Source organism: Psammomys obesus, unplaced genomic scaffold (genome assembly GCF_907164565.1).
Source record: "Psammomys obesus unplaced genomic scaffold, mPsaObe1.curated_primary_1811, whole genome shotgun sequence".
In the NCBI taxonomy this organism is placed as follows: domain Eukaryota; kingdom Metazoa; phylum Chordata; class Mammalia; order Rodentia; family Muridae; genus Psammomys; species Psammomys obesus.
In genome coordinates this window covers 14,431,453-14,446,205 of record NW_026596064.1, presented here as the reverse complement: position 1 = coordinate 14,446,205, position 14,753 = coordinate 14,431,453, and the positions used below count along the sequence as shown (strand labels likewise).

Below are 14,753 nucleotides of genomic sequence, written 5' to 3'. Positions count from 1 at the left end.
GGCCAAGTGTTTCATATTCTAGTCTAAAGCCAGGGTGACCCCTACTCCCCCCCCCCAACTAGATTCCCTCGGGCCAAAGGCCCAGGGCCAGAAGCATCTGGCTACCAGAAACTCACCATCCTCTTCATCTCCTTGGACACCTGGTTGCCACCCAAATGGTTGTAGAAGGGGCGTTCGGCTCCCCAGTGGGGCGGATTGTGTCCGATGGAGTTGGTTCTGGGGCGGTTCATCTTGGCGATCATGGCTTTCTCTTCTTTCTGAAGAGCAACAGAGACCTGTCAGTGTGGGGGTGGAGGTTCGGGAGAGCCCCTGTGGCAGACCTCACTCCTCCCAGAAACAAGAACCTGGCCTGGCAGGATGAGAAACAGCTGGCTTTGCACAGCATGGAACCCCATCTCCAAAGTCTGGGGTGCTTGGCACAGATTATGAGAGCTGGTCTCATGAGAGAGAACGGGGGTATACGGACACCTGTGGCTTCCACGAAGTGCTCCCTACAAGCTTGGGCACAAGATTGTATGCTGGAACTTTTCGATCCTGGTATCTTGACCACCTATCTGTCTGGCCTCTCCTTAGAAATGTACTGCCTCCATGCAGGCCTCTCTGGACTGTGCTTTCACACAGCCGTTCTGTTTTCCAACTAAATCCTTGAGCGACAGGGAGCTTTTCTCTACCAGAGGGCACAGGCCACTAGACAGACTCAGTGGGAGGGAGAAACATAAAATGCTCCATTTGCTTTTTAAAAAAAAATTAAGAACGCAGAACATGACACTATTAAAAATAGAACACTGAGGCCCACTAATAATTCCGTTTTCTACTTTGGCAAATGTGGGGCTGAGACAAAGAGGAAAGAAGAAAGAAACCAGAAAGCAAAAAGCTAGACAGTTTCAAGAAACAAAGATGCAGAGGCTAGCAAGATGGCTCAGCCAGTAATGGGGCTTGCTGGGACGCCTGAGATCCCGAGTTCAGGCCCCAGGCACTGCACAGTGAAAGGGGAGAACCGACTCTTGCAAGTTGTCCTCTGACCTCCACACCTGCGCCGTGTCTCGCACACTCTCTCACATATATGCACACACAATGCACGGAAACATTTATAATGTAAAAATGAAAGACAGTCCAGATGCAGGCTGAGGCAGGTGTCAACAAATGCATCCCTCAGAGGGGATGAGATAAACAAGGAAGCGAGTAAGAACAGGAGCAGGAAGGGAGAAGAGAGCAAAGCAAAGACAAGCAACCACCTAGTAAAAGGCAGAGGAGAGACTCCTCAGATGCTTGCCTCCACCCTGCACCCCCTGAGGCACCCTTCCTCGATCTCTGATCTGAGGCCTGTTGCATTTTTTTTTTTTTCCAACTGAACCTGAATGAAAATATTCCGGCTCCCCCATCAGCTCTGCAAGGCCCCACTCACTTCCAGGTCCTCTCTGAGAGGACAAGAGGCAACACTGGAGAACTAATAACTTTCTTCAGGGCAAGAGGAGAAGGAAGGGGCAGGCCAAGAAAAGGTTCTCATCCCCTGCCCCCAGCTCCCTGCCCCACAGGCCCTGCCCACTGACCCGCTTCTGGGTACAGCGCAGGATGAGGAAGGTCTCGATGCTGTGTTCCTTGAGGTAGGCATTGCGCTCGCCACCACAGCCTGGCTCCACCTCATAGTCCCCATTCAGGTAGTTGAGCGTGGCCTTGGTAATGTGGATGCGTCTGCAGTGGGGGAATGGGAAGGGCAGAGTGTGAGCTGAGAACTGAAGCCCGGACTTGATGGCAACCATTCCATTCAAACCTTGAGGCCCCAGCTCTGGCTCAAATGGTGCCCCATGATCAAGATGACACCCAGGTCATTTCCCAAGCTCACCCACAGCACCCAAATCCTCTCACACCTCACTTAGCATGAGTGACCATACGGGTGCCCTATCCAAGGAACATGCCTCTGATGTGACAAACCTCAGTCCTTCTCAGAAGCCAGCAACGGTCCCTCACTAAAGCTGGAGTCCAAGTCCCCAGCCCGACATCTGGGTCCCTCTTAGCCACTGGCTGCTTCTCCTGGCTGCCCCTAAAAAATTATCTGAGCCGCCTCTGCCCACTGTGTCTTCCTACAGCCGTGTCCTCCCCACCTCACCCCTGCCCACTGGTCCCTTGGCCCAACCTCTCTCTCTGCCCAGGTATCCACCCTAGCTGGTACCTCTGAGTCCTGTAGGGAACCGGTCTCTCTCCTCCGAAATGGGTTGCTACCTACTACAGTTCACAAGCACCATTTATTGGGTGCTATCTGGCCAAAGGCTTGGAAGGGTGAGATAGTATTTCCTACCACTTGCATATAAAGTTCGGTGAATGAATTGCTAAGTCAGAAGTTTCTTTCTTTCCTTCTTTTCCTTCCTTCCTTCCTTCCTTCCTTCCTTCCTTCCTTCCTTTCTTCCTTCCTTCCTTCCTTCTTTTCTTTCTTTCCTTCTTTTCCTTCCTTCCTTCCTTCCTTCCTTCCTCCCTCCCTCCCTCCCTCCCTCTCTCCCTCCCTCTTTCTCTGCATTTCTGGGGTTTGAGTCCAGGATCTTGTGCATGTTAGGAAAGTACTGTACAGTTGAGCTACCTTCCCAGGCCCCCTGCGTCACACTCAAGGAATCTCTAATCCCCAGCTACCCAGCGCAGTGTGCCTGCTCCTCCATCCTGCCTCCTCTAACCTCACATCATGACAGTCTCTCCCGGGTGAGGCACAGTGAGGAGGGAACTTCGGGGCTCTACCTGCACCCCCCCCACCCCCACTTACCCTGCCTTGCCACCAGCCTCCATGTGGTTGGCCAGTGTGACATCGTTGGACCACACGTCGAACTGCCACTTTCTGAGACCAAGGACGCCACAGTGTACTCTCCCGCTGTGGATTCCCACACGCATGTTCACGTTCACCCCTGTCACCTCCCGGACCAACCTGGGGACGAAGCAGGGGTAAGGCTGGGAGAGGGTCAAGGGCTAGGCTGGAAGGAGGGACTGGGGTGAAAGGGGAGTTGGGAGGTGCAGGGGTCAAAGACGCATTTCTCTCTGATCCAGCCTAAACAGAGTCTAACCTGGTCAACCTGAAGGGGGCTGGCAGCAGCTGTTTGCTTCAATGTTCAGGTCAACCAGGGAAGTGCTGTTTCTCTGTCGGCCACAAGGTGGCAGGGTACCGCATACTAAAACCAAGCGCACCCTGCCCGCCTCCCATTCCCTAGCCACACAACTACCTCCATTGCCGTTGCCACTGCCACTGCCAATCAGACTGCTCAGAGAACTGTAAATGGACTGTAGTGCAATACCGAGCCCCGAGGGAGATGTAGTCACCCGGAACCCTAGTCATACAATGCTCTGGGGGCAAGGCAGACTGGGCAAAGTAGACTGGATGGGTTTGATTATTTGGTGGAGAAGGGTGGTTACATGGGCTTCATGGGGGAGGGGGCACTGTAGGAGGCCACAGGAGGGGAGTCTGGGAAAGTGCAGCGAACCAGGGTGCTCCTGGAACTACAGGACATAAGTAGGTCCCACCCCCAAGCGCCAAGTACGTAAGCATCCCAGTAGATGAGGTGCTCCTTTATAATCTCCCAGGGTGGAGGGGGCAGAAGAGGAAGTTCTCCGCCTTTGTCTGGGGCTCACAGTCTGCTCAAGGGTCTGAAGACAAAACCACTCAGGAGTTTGGGGAGGATAGATACAGTTTGCACTTTTCGGAAACCAGCCTCCCCTGATTCCACAAGCTGTGGGACTGACTGGCAGTCTAACTCGGTCTGGTGGGTGGGCTCACCCCCAGTCCCACCTGTCAGGCCACCTCCCCTCCATCCTGTCCAGCTTCAGGAAAGGCTCCGGGCGAGTGTCTCTGTTCCTGGGGTCAACTTGGAGAACTTCAGGTACTGAGGGAACCCCTTCTGCCCATGAAAGATGCCTGCAGACACTCGCTCAGGGCAACAGCGCACCTCGTTCGGTGGTTTCTCTCATCTCCAGAGCTACCTGCTTCCTGAAACTCTTCAATCCCCACAGTGCCGTCTGCTCCTCCCTGCAGCGGCTGCATCTCTTATCTGTGTGTCCACTTGACACACTAGCTCTCAGAGCAGAGAAAGGCCTCCCCGCCCAGCACTGGCTGTACTTCGGGGCATGACTCTACAGCCCAGTCATGCAGGAGATGGTCAATAGAAGCAACTGTACCAAAACAAGGGGCCTAAGCAGCTTCCTGGCCAGCCATTCTGACCTCTGACCTTACCATCTATCTTCTACTTTGTCTCCATTTAGGCTATTTCTAAAGTGCAAAGCTACTGGATGCATTCCCCTGACCCAGCCCCCTAGCTGGTAACGTCATTTAGGTCATGCACATTTTTCAGTAGCAGGGGGCTCCTTCCATGGCCAGTAAGCAAGCCTGGTCCGGGCCCCTTCTGCTATTGCTCACAGGAAGGGCTCATCATCTGGCACTGAGTTCCTGGAGAGTTCCTTAGCCCACGAGAGCCTAACTCTCTCCTCCACGGAGGAAATGCAGCTAGCGTGCTTTACATCAGGTATGGGTTTGTGAGAAGTGGTAAGATTTCAGAGGACAGGCCATTGGCTCAGGTATGGCCCCTCCTGCCAGCTCTCCCTCGCCTGGAGCCTCCTTCGGGAAAGCTACCCCAACAGTGGAAAGAAATGAACCCTGGAGTAGAGATAAAAGCTGAAGTACAGAGCTGGCCACCAGCCGGGGAACCTGGGTGCATCCCACTATTTCCTGCTTCCAACAGCCACTACTCAGACTGTGGGTGAGTCCCCCGCCCCCTCTTCCACCCCCTCCCCCAGTGGATAAAGCCCAGAGGCAGGCACTTACGAGATGGCCTCGATCATGTCCAAGCCCATCTCTACGCAGCAGTGGGCGTGGTCAGCCCTGGCTTCAGGCAGCCCAGAGACGCAGTAGTAGCAATCCCCGAGGATCTTAATCCGTAAACAGTGGTTCTCCTGGAAAGCAAATTAGTTTTAAAACGTCCAAACTGGCGTGAAAGAGAGTGGGAGGGAAAGAGAGAGAAACTAAGAGTTACTCATGCTTGGCGTGAGCTGCCTTCTAGAGAAGTGGGCACAGCTCCCCCGTCAGGACTGGACCTGGTCACAGTCAGGCAGGACATGGAGGAAAATGGCCAGGGGACACGCACTGACACCCTGAAGGAGGCACCGCAGCCTAGGTGAGGCACCCCTTTTTCTTTCATTTTCTCTTTCTTTCTCCTCTTCTTCCTTTTCCCCCTTCTTCCTCCTCTGCTTGGGCAAGCATCCCTTTCCCGCTTCTTACCCCAGGAGCATACCCCCAACTCTTGTTATTCCATCCACAGTTTTGATACTTCTTATATATATTTAAAGAAAAGACCGAAGCAAGCAGAAACAAGCTTGAGCCAAAAACCCTATGACCCTCAGCCTGCCTGAGATGTTTATCAAAAGGAACGCTCGGCTAGGCCAGCAAACACACGAGTGCCAAGAAGCCAACAGAGCCCACCACCTGCCAACCTGCCGCCGCCACCACTGCTTCGAGACTGGTGCCCCAGGGGCACGGAGGCAGGTCGACACCACTGCCTAACTAGGGTCGAGATGGGCTACCATCTCACCGGTCACACCGGCCGCTTGAGTCTGACCCCGTGCTACTCCATGAAGCCGGTAAGGTGGTGTAAGGTGGTTGCCCGTGAGGTCCACCCAACACTCAGGTGGCAGTCATGCCCGCCTCCATCTACCTTGCTCAAGCTCAGTGATGGGAGACGACCATCTAACACCATCAGAGGCCCCAGAGAGCCCCCGACCACAGTAGCCTCTTGTCCACATTCTGGCCTGGTTATAAACAGGGCTGTGTTGTGTGCCCATGTGACACTGTGACAAGCGGCTACCTACGTGATGTGACCTTCCAGAGGCTCAGTCTGGGGAAGAGTGAGTGGAGACAGAGGTCTACTGAATGAGGGCCTTGGTTGCCATTCCCTGCCGTGAGGTGTCACTCCCTCTTGCTGGCGAACCCTCCTTCTGGAAGGCTCTAGGGAAGGCACCCAGGTGCTCACAGGCCAGGTGGAGATTCAGATCCCATCCCTCCAGCCAACCTTACCAGGAATGCAGCTGTAAGGCACCTGATGTGCCCCCCCCCCCACCGGGTAAACAGATTTTGCTGGGGGGTTGGGCACGATGCCCTGCAGGCGGGCATGGAGAAAGCCCTTTCACATTCCCTCACAGCCGGGGGTAATGTCTCCGACTGTCTTGCCAGAGATGGTGTGGACACATTCTGTAGGCTGACTGATATCTCTGCCCATCACGGGTGCCCAATACCATTCTCCACTAAGAAGGGTACAGACACGTATTAACTTCCTCAACCTCAGGGCGGCCATCTCCTCACAGCCCAGGCCAGGACGCCCTCCGGCCCACATTCAGGGTGACTCACCGCAGCCAACTTGTCAAAGCGGGCGAAGAGCTCATTGAGGGTCATGACCAGTTCTTGGGCAGTACACTGGGATGCCAGGCTGGTGAAGCCCTCGATGTCAGCAAACAGGATGCTGGGAGACAGGAGGAGAAGGAAGACTTGCTATAGGCTAAATGTCTCTGTCCATACAGTAAACCCTGGTGCCTTAGGGGTTTTAGGAGCAGGGGCTTGGAGAGGCGATTAGGCTGTGAGGGTAGGGTGGGCCTCTTGTGAATGGGATTAATGCCTCATGAGAAGGAAGGGCAGGAGAGCTTGCTTCTGGGCTCTGCTGCCGTGAAAAGATTATGAGAAAGGGCTGGAAAACGGCCCTTCCTAGAGCCCAGCCATGCTCACACGGTGATCTGGGACTTCCAGCCTCCAGAAACGGGAGAGAGAATTGTCTACAAGCCACCCAGTGTGCTGAAGACAGGCCTTTGGGGGTGAGTATGGCCGGGGGGGGGGGAAGGAGGCTATCCAGGGGTCTTGGGAGTGCCTTAGGCTCTAGGAGTCCTGGGGGACTTGTCTTTGTCTTTTTGTCACTGTGCTAAAACACCAGGACCAAACGCAAAGTGGGTCAGAAATTCCTTCTTACAGCTCTCAGGAAAGTCAGAGCAGGAACTCAAGGCAGGAACCTGGAGGCAGGAACTGAAGCAGAGGCCATGAAGGAGTGCTGCTTACTGGCTTGCTCTCCACGGCTTCTTCACCTTGCTTTGTTACACAGCTCAGGCCACCTACTCAGGGGTGGCCAGCCCCTCTGTTCTGGTGTGGACTAGAACAGCCCCAAAGGTCTCTTACTCCCCAATACCAGACAGGCTTCAAGCCTGTTACCCCAGGGGAGTCTTTTTGGAAGGGACAGACTGAAAAGGAACAGAACTGAAAGAAGAGCAGAGGTAGACACCCCTTAGACCTGCCATCACCTGGAAGCCCCCGGCTTCTCTGCCCAGGGCCTCCAGCCTCACCATCCAGGGTGCCATCAGCCACACCAGCCAGCAACGGCTCTTTTGCCCATTCTTGTGGCTCCTGTCCTTCAAAGCAGACCACAAGGGGGAAGGCCTCGAGGCCCGAGTGTGTAAGGGTTCCTACATGTTTGCTTTCTCAAGAGGGGCACAAAACTGTTGTAAATCTCATGGATTGATATTCTTCTGGAAGAGGAGCTCTAAGCTACATCATCTGACTGTGCTCTCTGGAGCCTAGTGGCTCACACACCAGGCTGGGCCTCAGGGTGGAGGTAAAGACCACAGAGAAGACCACAGTAGAGCACAGTGGACCCTTCCTCCAAGTTTGTGCTCCCCCCCCACCTTCCTAAGGCTCCAGCACCCCCAGACTTCAAAATTAAGAATGCACAGCTAGATACATATTGTAATCTTATTCCAAATGTTTGCTGGTATACTGAGCGTGTCTTTTTACTTATTTGTAATTTAAATTTTTAATCGTATGTGAGAATAAATATGTACGTGTTTACATGTATGTGTTCATGTACACACACGCATGGGTGGGCTGTGCATGCAACGGGTGTCTTCCTCAGTCATTCTTCACCTTATTTTTGAGACAGGGATTTCTCACTGAACGTGGAGCATGCCGACTTGCCAGACTGTCTGGGCCGGCAAACCGCGGCCATCCTTTTGTCTCCAGCTCTTCACAGCTGGGACTGAAGGAGTGCATCACTCTGTTCATGGGAACTGAGCATCCAAACTCAGGCCCCATTCTTGAACAGACCCTATGGCTGAGCTATCCCTCCAGCCCATCTTTTTATTTACTGAGCACGAGAAATTGCGACTATCAATGGGGTACATATGCGGGGGCGGGGGGGGGGGGGAGACAACCAAATGCTGGCAGAGTGACATGCCCATCACCTCCAGCGGTCACCATTTCTTCCTCCAACGGAGCCAACTGGCACTGTTACATAAAGCGTGCCTTCTGCTGTGATGTTAGCTGTGGCCTTCCTGACGCTCTCAGGACACACGCGCTGAGTCCCAGAGACAGCGAAAAGCCTACCTCAGTGTGTACTCTTCACAGATGGGAATCTCCCCACCCGTGAAGACTCCGATTACCCTAGAGAGAGCTACTGGGCAACTTGGGAAATCTCCCACATTCCAGTGGTCAATCAGGGACTTCGTCCCACATTATCTTCCTTCCCGAGGAAGCACAACAAAGGGTCTGGCCCACGTTTTCCTCTCCTCCCCATAATAAATACTTTATTTATCCTTTTGTTACCATATTTATTAATTTAACTAACTTAGTAATAAAAAAAAAAATACACTGAAGATGGAGGCGTTTTCCCAGACCGAGGACCTGGATTCTATCCCCAGCAGCACAAAGCAAAATAACATAATATATATTAATATATTCCTTTGCGCTCCCACATAGATTCATTCCCGCCTCACAGCTACCGTGCAAGGTCAGCACTTACTTTTTAAGAGGAGGAAATTAAAGCACAGAAATACTGGATCGCCAGCCCAAGGCCACACAGGCAAGCTGGCTGCCCACTCCAAGAGTGTACATGTTACGGGTTCTGTCAGCACCACAGTCACTCAGAGACTAAAAACATCCTGTGGTGCCCTGGCAATGACCGGGGGGGGGGGGGGGGGGCATCTTCCACAGTCGTTCACAAACGCACCCACCGAGCAAAACTTTCGGGGCACATGGTGACAAGGCTGGGCTACCAGGAAAGGCATCCTGGGGTTTGGACCGGGCTATCCCAGAGAAGAGCAAGTGCTGGCCTCTGGCTAGAGAGAGTTCCATGCACCTTCCAGCCCCCCAGTTCCAACCAGGGCCAGCAGTGGGGACTGGAGCATAATGACTGGAGTGAGAGGAAAGGACAAGGCAGGCTGGTGAGAGAGGATAAAAAGAAAGGTGCAGACATCAGGCGGCTGCCCCATGGGCTGCCACAGTTGTGGGTGAGGGATGAATGGGATTGTGGGGTCTCATAAACACTGTTGTGTTTTTTTTTTCCGCCTGTAGATGGGTTTACTGCCTGAAAGGGGGCCACCCGAGCATGCCAGAAGACAGTAGGCTGCCTCTTAATCTTGGTTCGCTTTTCTCTCCCAGGAAACCAAAACCAAAACTGGAGTCAAGATGACTTAGACATAAGCAAAGGAAGCAGCAAGCCTGCCCACTTATAGCTACCATCTTGTTTTAATTTTAGATTAAACCCAGGTATCACATTCACTGGCTGGCCTACTTTGGACTATGCCTCTGACACCCTAGGGTAGGAGAGAAAACTCCCCAGCCCCTCAAAAGCAAGACAACCTTGTGGCCAGGTGACCCCAGCTCTAAGCAGAGCAAAGAGAGAATGAGGAAGAGGGCAGCCCCAGAAACATGAGGCAAAGGTGTGTGACTTCAAAGTCTCTTCAAGCCAAAGGTCACTGAGCCACTCAGAGGAGACCAGCCTCTGTCACTGTCCTCTGCAGAAGCCCGTGTCAGCTGTGGGAGCGCTTTCTCCATCTTATTATTTTCACCACTCTTCCCGCCAAGGATGGGCAGTCCTCAGACACCACAGTCCCTGGGCTGGTGGCCCTCAGGGTCCTCTGGGGAGCTTTCCAGGGATTCTACTCTAATCCATCCAGGGTGGGGCTCTGCTACGATTGTTTTGTTGTGTTGTTTTATCTTATTTGAAGTGTCTCTGGAGGTTCTAACGTACAGCTAGAGATGAGCACCACAGCACTGGCTTAAATGGCACCTTCTCCACCAGATCCCACCACCCCGGTTTAGACACATAACTTCTCACACTCACTGTCCATCTCTCCCACATCTTTCCCCTTTGCACGTGAGCCATTCAATATGCACTCATCCCCTATTAACCATTGTTTTGCCTTCCACCGTTTTGGTCACCTACAGCCAACTGCAGGCTAACACCATCCCGTGCAAACTGTAGAAACAAACACTTTGTGAGTTCCAAATGGCCCGCCTTTCTGAGTGATGTGAGGGAATCCTGTTCCATCCCACTTAAGCCTTGCCCGGGTCCGAGCCATATCTCTTGTCTAGCAACGTATCCACGCTGTATGTGCTGCCTGCCTAGCAGTAAGCTAACAGTTGGGTATCACAGTCCAGATAGCTTTCTTGCACCCCACAGTGGCTTCAAAGCACATGAACAGAAAGGGATGTTAAAGAGAAGCTGTAAGCGTTCCATCGAAAGAGTGAAAGAGTGCAGGTTTATTGTAGCACTGCAGAGGCAGGGTTCGAGAGTCCAGGCAGGCCTCTCCTGGGGGTCTGGTAAGTACCCTCCTCAGGGGAAGCCCTGCCCTGAGCACTGCCGCTACCACTTACTCTGTCCTTGTCACCTCCTCTTCCTGGAATGGGAACTCCTTGAGGAAGGGGTTCTCACCTCACTGACTCACTGCTGTACCCCCCCACCGCCATCTCTACGGAGTTTGCAGCTGAAGGGCTGACTGAAGATGGGCTCTGTCTGCTTTGCCCTTGCCTCGACCCCCAGCCCCCAAATCTGGGCAGTAACTCCTATGTCACAGGTGCCCGTGTTAGCTTAAAGGGCTGCCATTACAAAGTAGCAGATGCTATAAACGTCACAGATGCGTGCTCCCCGTAGTTCTGGATGACCAAGGTCAAGGCGCTGGTGGGACCAGGGCTGCATTTCCCCTGAGTGTACTTCATCTAGGGTGGCTGTCAGACTTTGACATTCCTAAGTCAGAGGTTGTGCTGTTCTGCCTTTAGTGTCTGTGTCGTCATGCAACAATTCCTTCTTCTCATAACGACATAGGAATCATAGGACAAAGGAGTCATACTCCTTTGACAACTATGAGCTAACCTTAACCTATAGGCTCCATGAAGCTCCTGCTGTAGTCTCTCTTACCTTAGGGGATTCAAGACAGTAGTAACCTTGGCTTTCCTGGACTCACCTTGTAGACCAGGCTGGCCTGCCTCTGCCTCTGCCTCTGCCTCCCCAAGTGCTGGGATTACAGGTGTGCCCCGCTGTTCCAATCTTAATGCATATCTGAGGTCATGGATAACACAGAAGCTGTGCTTTACCCTACACACACATACATGTGATAAAGTTTAACCTATGGCATAGACATGGCAAGAGGTTAATGATAAAAAATAGGACATCTGTAACAATATACAGGTACGTAAATGTGATCTCTCTTAAAATTCCTTCCTGTGCCACTCAGCCTCCCTCCCTTCTTGCATATGGCTGGCCGTAGATAACCTAAACTGTGCAAAGCAACATTTTGGAATAGAAGGTCACATTCAAAAGTATTGGGGGGAGGGGGTGTCAACACTTCAACCTGCCTTTTAGGGAGACAAGCAGCTCAGCCCATAGCAGTGCCTGATGCTTATTCTTTGAAAGGAAGAGAATGCTCATGACATTAGTGTAAGTAAGAGAACAAACCATGAGCCCTCCTTCTGCCTCATAGGACCTCCTGAGGTCCCAGCATGCTACCTCAGAGAGAAGCCTGTGACCCTTGGGGAGGGGGAGGGGGTGGAGGGTGTCTGTCTCTAGTAGCCCTCACAGAACCACTGATGGTTCCCAAGGCCAGAGGACAATATGTGATCATCACCAGGGAAGCTTTGAAACCTGAGCTCTCTCAAGCTGTTAGGGGTCTTCTCTGAGGCTCTCTCAGCTCCTGAGAAAAGCGAAGGCAAGGCACAGCCACCAAGGAGTCATGCCAGCAAGTTTTCTAACCTGGGTTTGGAAAATTTCATACGAGGTTTCTGAGGCCTCAACTCTGACCCCTGAAGACCTCTCTGGCCCATTTGTGGAAACTGCCACCTACACACACATTCGCCCTCTAAGAGGCACAGCCTGTTCTCTGTTCTTTTGTGGGAGAATTTTGCTTTACAGCTGTCCCTTGTGGACAAGGTGTCTCCCCAACACAGACTACCCATTCTGCTGGCCTGAGTTTCCTGGCCATATTGCTGTGGATTTCATAACCCAGCACCAGGCCCAGACAAGCAGAAAGATGTCAGCTTAGACATTAGCACATTCAAGAGTTCCTCTTGGCCACACTAGTGGGTCACTAGATTGGCCAGTCACTGGGATCAGGTCCACATGGAGAATGCTTCCCTAATGACCTGTCCTCTGTCACCCCCTAGCTAGCCTGCCTGCTCCTCCAGAGACACATGTGTGGAGCAAGACATCGCTTACCACCACAGGCCCTCTGCAGCCCTGCCTGGTCCACAGGCGTTTCCTCACACTGGTCCCTTCTCACTGCCAACAGACCTTCGATGTATGAGTTGTCAGCACCTGGCCCGGATCCCACATGCAGAGCCACACCCTGCAACATCACTGGGCTCTTAGGACTGGGCAGGCTGGCAGCGTTAACAGCTGAATCCTGAGATTCCCACCGCCTGTCTCCTCAGCCAGATCAGGGCAGGGGGGGTCAGGACGGAAATGATGCAAGGTCTCAGCCTACCTCTTAGGATGCTGATAGCGCTGGGACTGGAAGCACCCTGGGGTGCTTCCAGCCTGTGGGGGTGAAAGCTGCCCTGGCTAGGCCTGTGCAGGAAGCCATTTCTTTGGATCCGACAGAGCTGTCCCCTGCAGCACCCACACTCAAGCTTCTCCAAACCACACAGCTTAGACACTGGGGTTGGTGGCCTTCTCAGGTAAAGGGGAACAATGAGTCATTCATAGCCACTAAACAAGCTGGCACCGCCAGGTGTGAACAGTCACCAGAGGGCTGGGTTTTTTGTTTGTTTGTTTGTTTGTTTGTTTGTTTTTTGTTTTTTGGGTTTTTTTTTTTTTGTCTTTTCCTTAACAGATGGTTTTTAAAAGCAGAAGGCAGATGAGTCGGCCTCAGTCAGAACCACCTGAGGCACTGGCTGGGCAGGAAAGGGAGGATGACCAAGGAATGGACACTGAAACACTGGTGCCCACAATGCCATGGGAGGGCAGAATCTCCCTAATATGGCCATAGCTTCTGCACCCTGGCAGGGATATTCCTTCAGTAACTGAAGTCCAGGAGAAGTCAGGGGACCTGGGATCAAGGCCTATCCTGCAACCCACTTTGCTAGCTAGCCCTTGGGCCTCATGAAGAGTCCAGGCTACCCCCTACCCACATCCCACCCTTACCACTCGAGCAAAGGAACCTGACGGCATCTTCCAATGGTGTGACAGGCTTGGGAAATGCCTTCTGGAGGAGAGACCCACAGAGGAGGCTGAACCAAGACCCAGCCACAGACAACGGGATCCGCGTGAATTGCTTTTCTTTTCCACACCACCTACGCTCTCCAATTTTACTACAAAACATAATCCTTTATATAATAAAAATAAAATGTTTATGTTTGAAAGGCTGAGAGCAAATCACGTTTTTTTTTGTTTTTGTTTTTGTTTTGTTTTTTTTTTCCCTCTTGGGACCTGATTCTGACCCACTCCTCTTCACCATGCCTTTCTCAACTTAGCCTTCTCAGAATAATCCTGATGTCTGGATTCTTAGTAGGATCTGACCCACGGGTCACACTTGTTTGTACTTGTCTTAGAAATACAACTGGGCATGCTCATCCTCAGTGCCTTTTCTGGCTTGCCAGAGCCTTGAGTTTCAGAGCCCAGAGCTAAGTCCCTGCTGATTGATGGCTCTGTTTCCCACTAGTCCTCATTCTGTGTCCTAACTCAAGTAGGGGTCTTTAGTGAACCCCATGCAAGGAGAGGCTGAAGCTCTTGAGCTCCTGACAGGTGCTGCAAGGAAAGCTGGAGTGAGGAAACCTGTATGGGAATTCCTCAAAAAAAAAAAAAAAAGAAAAAAAAGCATATCAGTTTACCATTTGAGCCAGCAGCCCCATTTCTGGACATATCCACAGACAAATTGAAAGCAGAGGTATGAATAGTACTTGTTCACCCATGCACATAGAGGCATCACCCAGGACCCCTGAAAGGTGCGAGGAGCCTGAGGAGGCTTCAGATGAAGAAAGGACAGCCAGAATCCCATACACAAGTGGAACATCACCGAGACTCGACAAGGAAGAAGATCTTGGCAAATGCCACAGCGGGGTTGGACCGTGAGAGCATTGTGCCAAGTGAGCCAAGGCAGCCATCAAAAGAACAATTTCTGTAGGATTCTACTGATAAGAGATGTCTAGAATAAGCAGACTGATGAGGACAGAAAGGAGAAAGGAGGTTTCCAGAGGAGAGGTGGAGGGCATGCGGATGTGTTTAAGGGCGTCATAACAGCAGCAAGCTCTTAACCACCGAGCCAGCTCTCTAGCCCTTTACGCTATATAAATTTTAACACACACCAAAAAAAAAAAAAGTATAAGTAAGAGGTCCAACCCCAGTGTTCCCCAACAGAACTGGCTGGGTTGTCAGCCCCTGCTGCCACAGCCAGCCATCTGCACAGCTCTAATGTTCCTGTGAGAGCTGGATATGCCCAGACAGTGCCCTTTCCACAGCAGTACCTGGCACACAGTAGGACCTCAG

General features: G+C 52.3%; 1 protein-coding gene across 1 annotated transcript in view; it reads right to left on the bottom strand.

Annotated features, from left to right (window-relative positions):
- Adcy5 (adenylate cyclase 5) overlaps nt 1–14,753 on the bottom strand; it is a 144,349-nt gene that overhangs the window by 28,750 nt on the left and 100,846 nt on the right. Inside the window, exons 5-9 of the mRNA XM_055625232.1 lie at nt 6,368–6,479; nt 4,793–4,920; nt 2,750–2,908; nt 1,551–1,692; nt 117–257 (exon numbers count right to left, since the gene is read on the bottom strand). Of these exons, the coding sequence (XP_055481207.1) occupies nt 117–257; nt 1,551–1,692; nt 2,750–2,908; nt 4,793–4,920; nt 6,368–6,479 (682 nt within the window). The remainder of the gene's footprint in view (nt 1–116; nt 258–1,550; nt 1,693–2,749; nt 2,909–4,792; nt 4,921–6,367; nt 6,480–14,753) is intronic.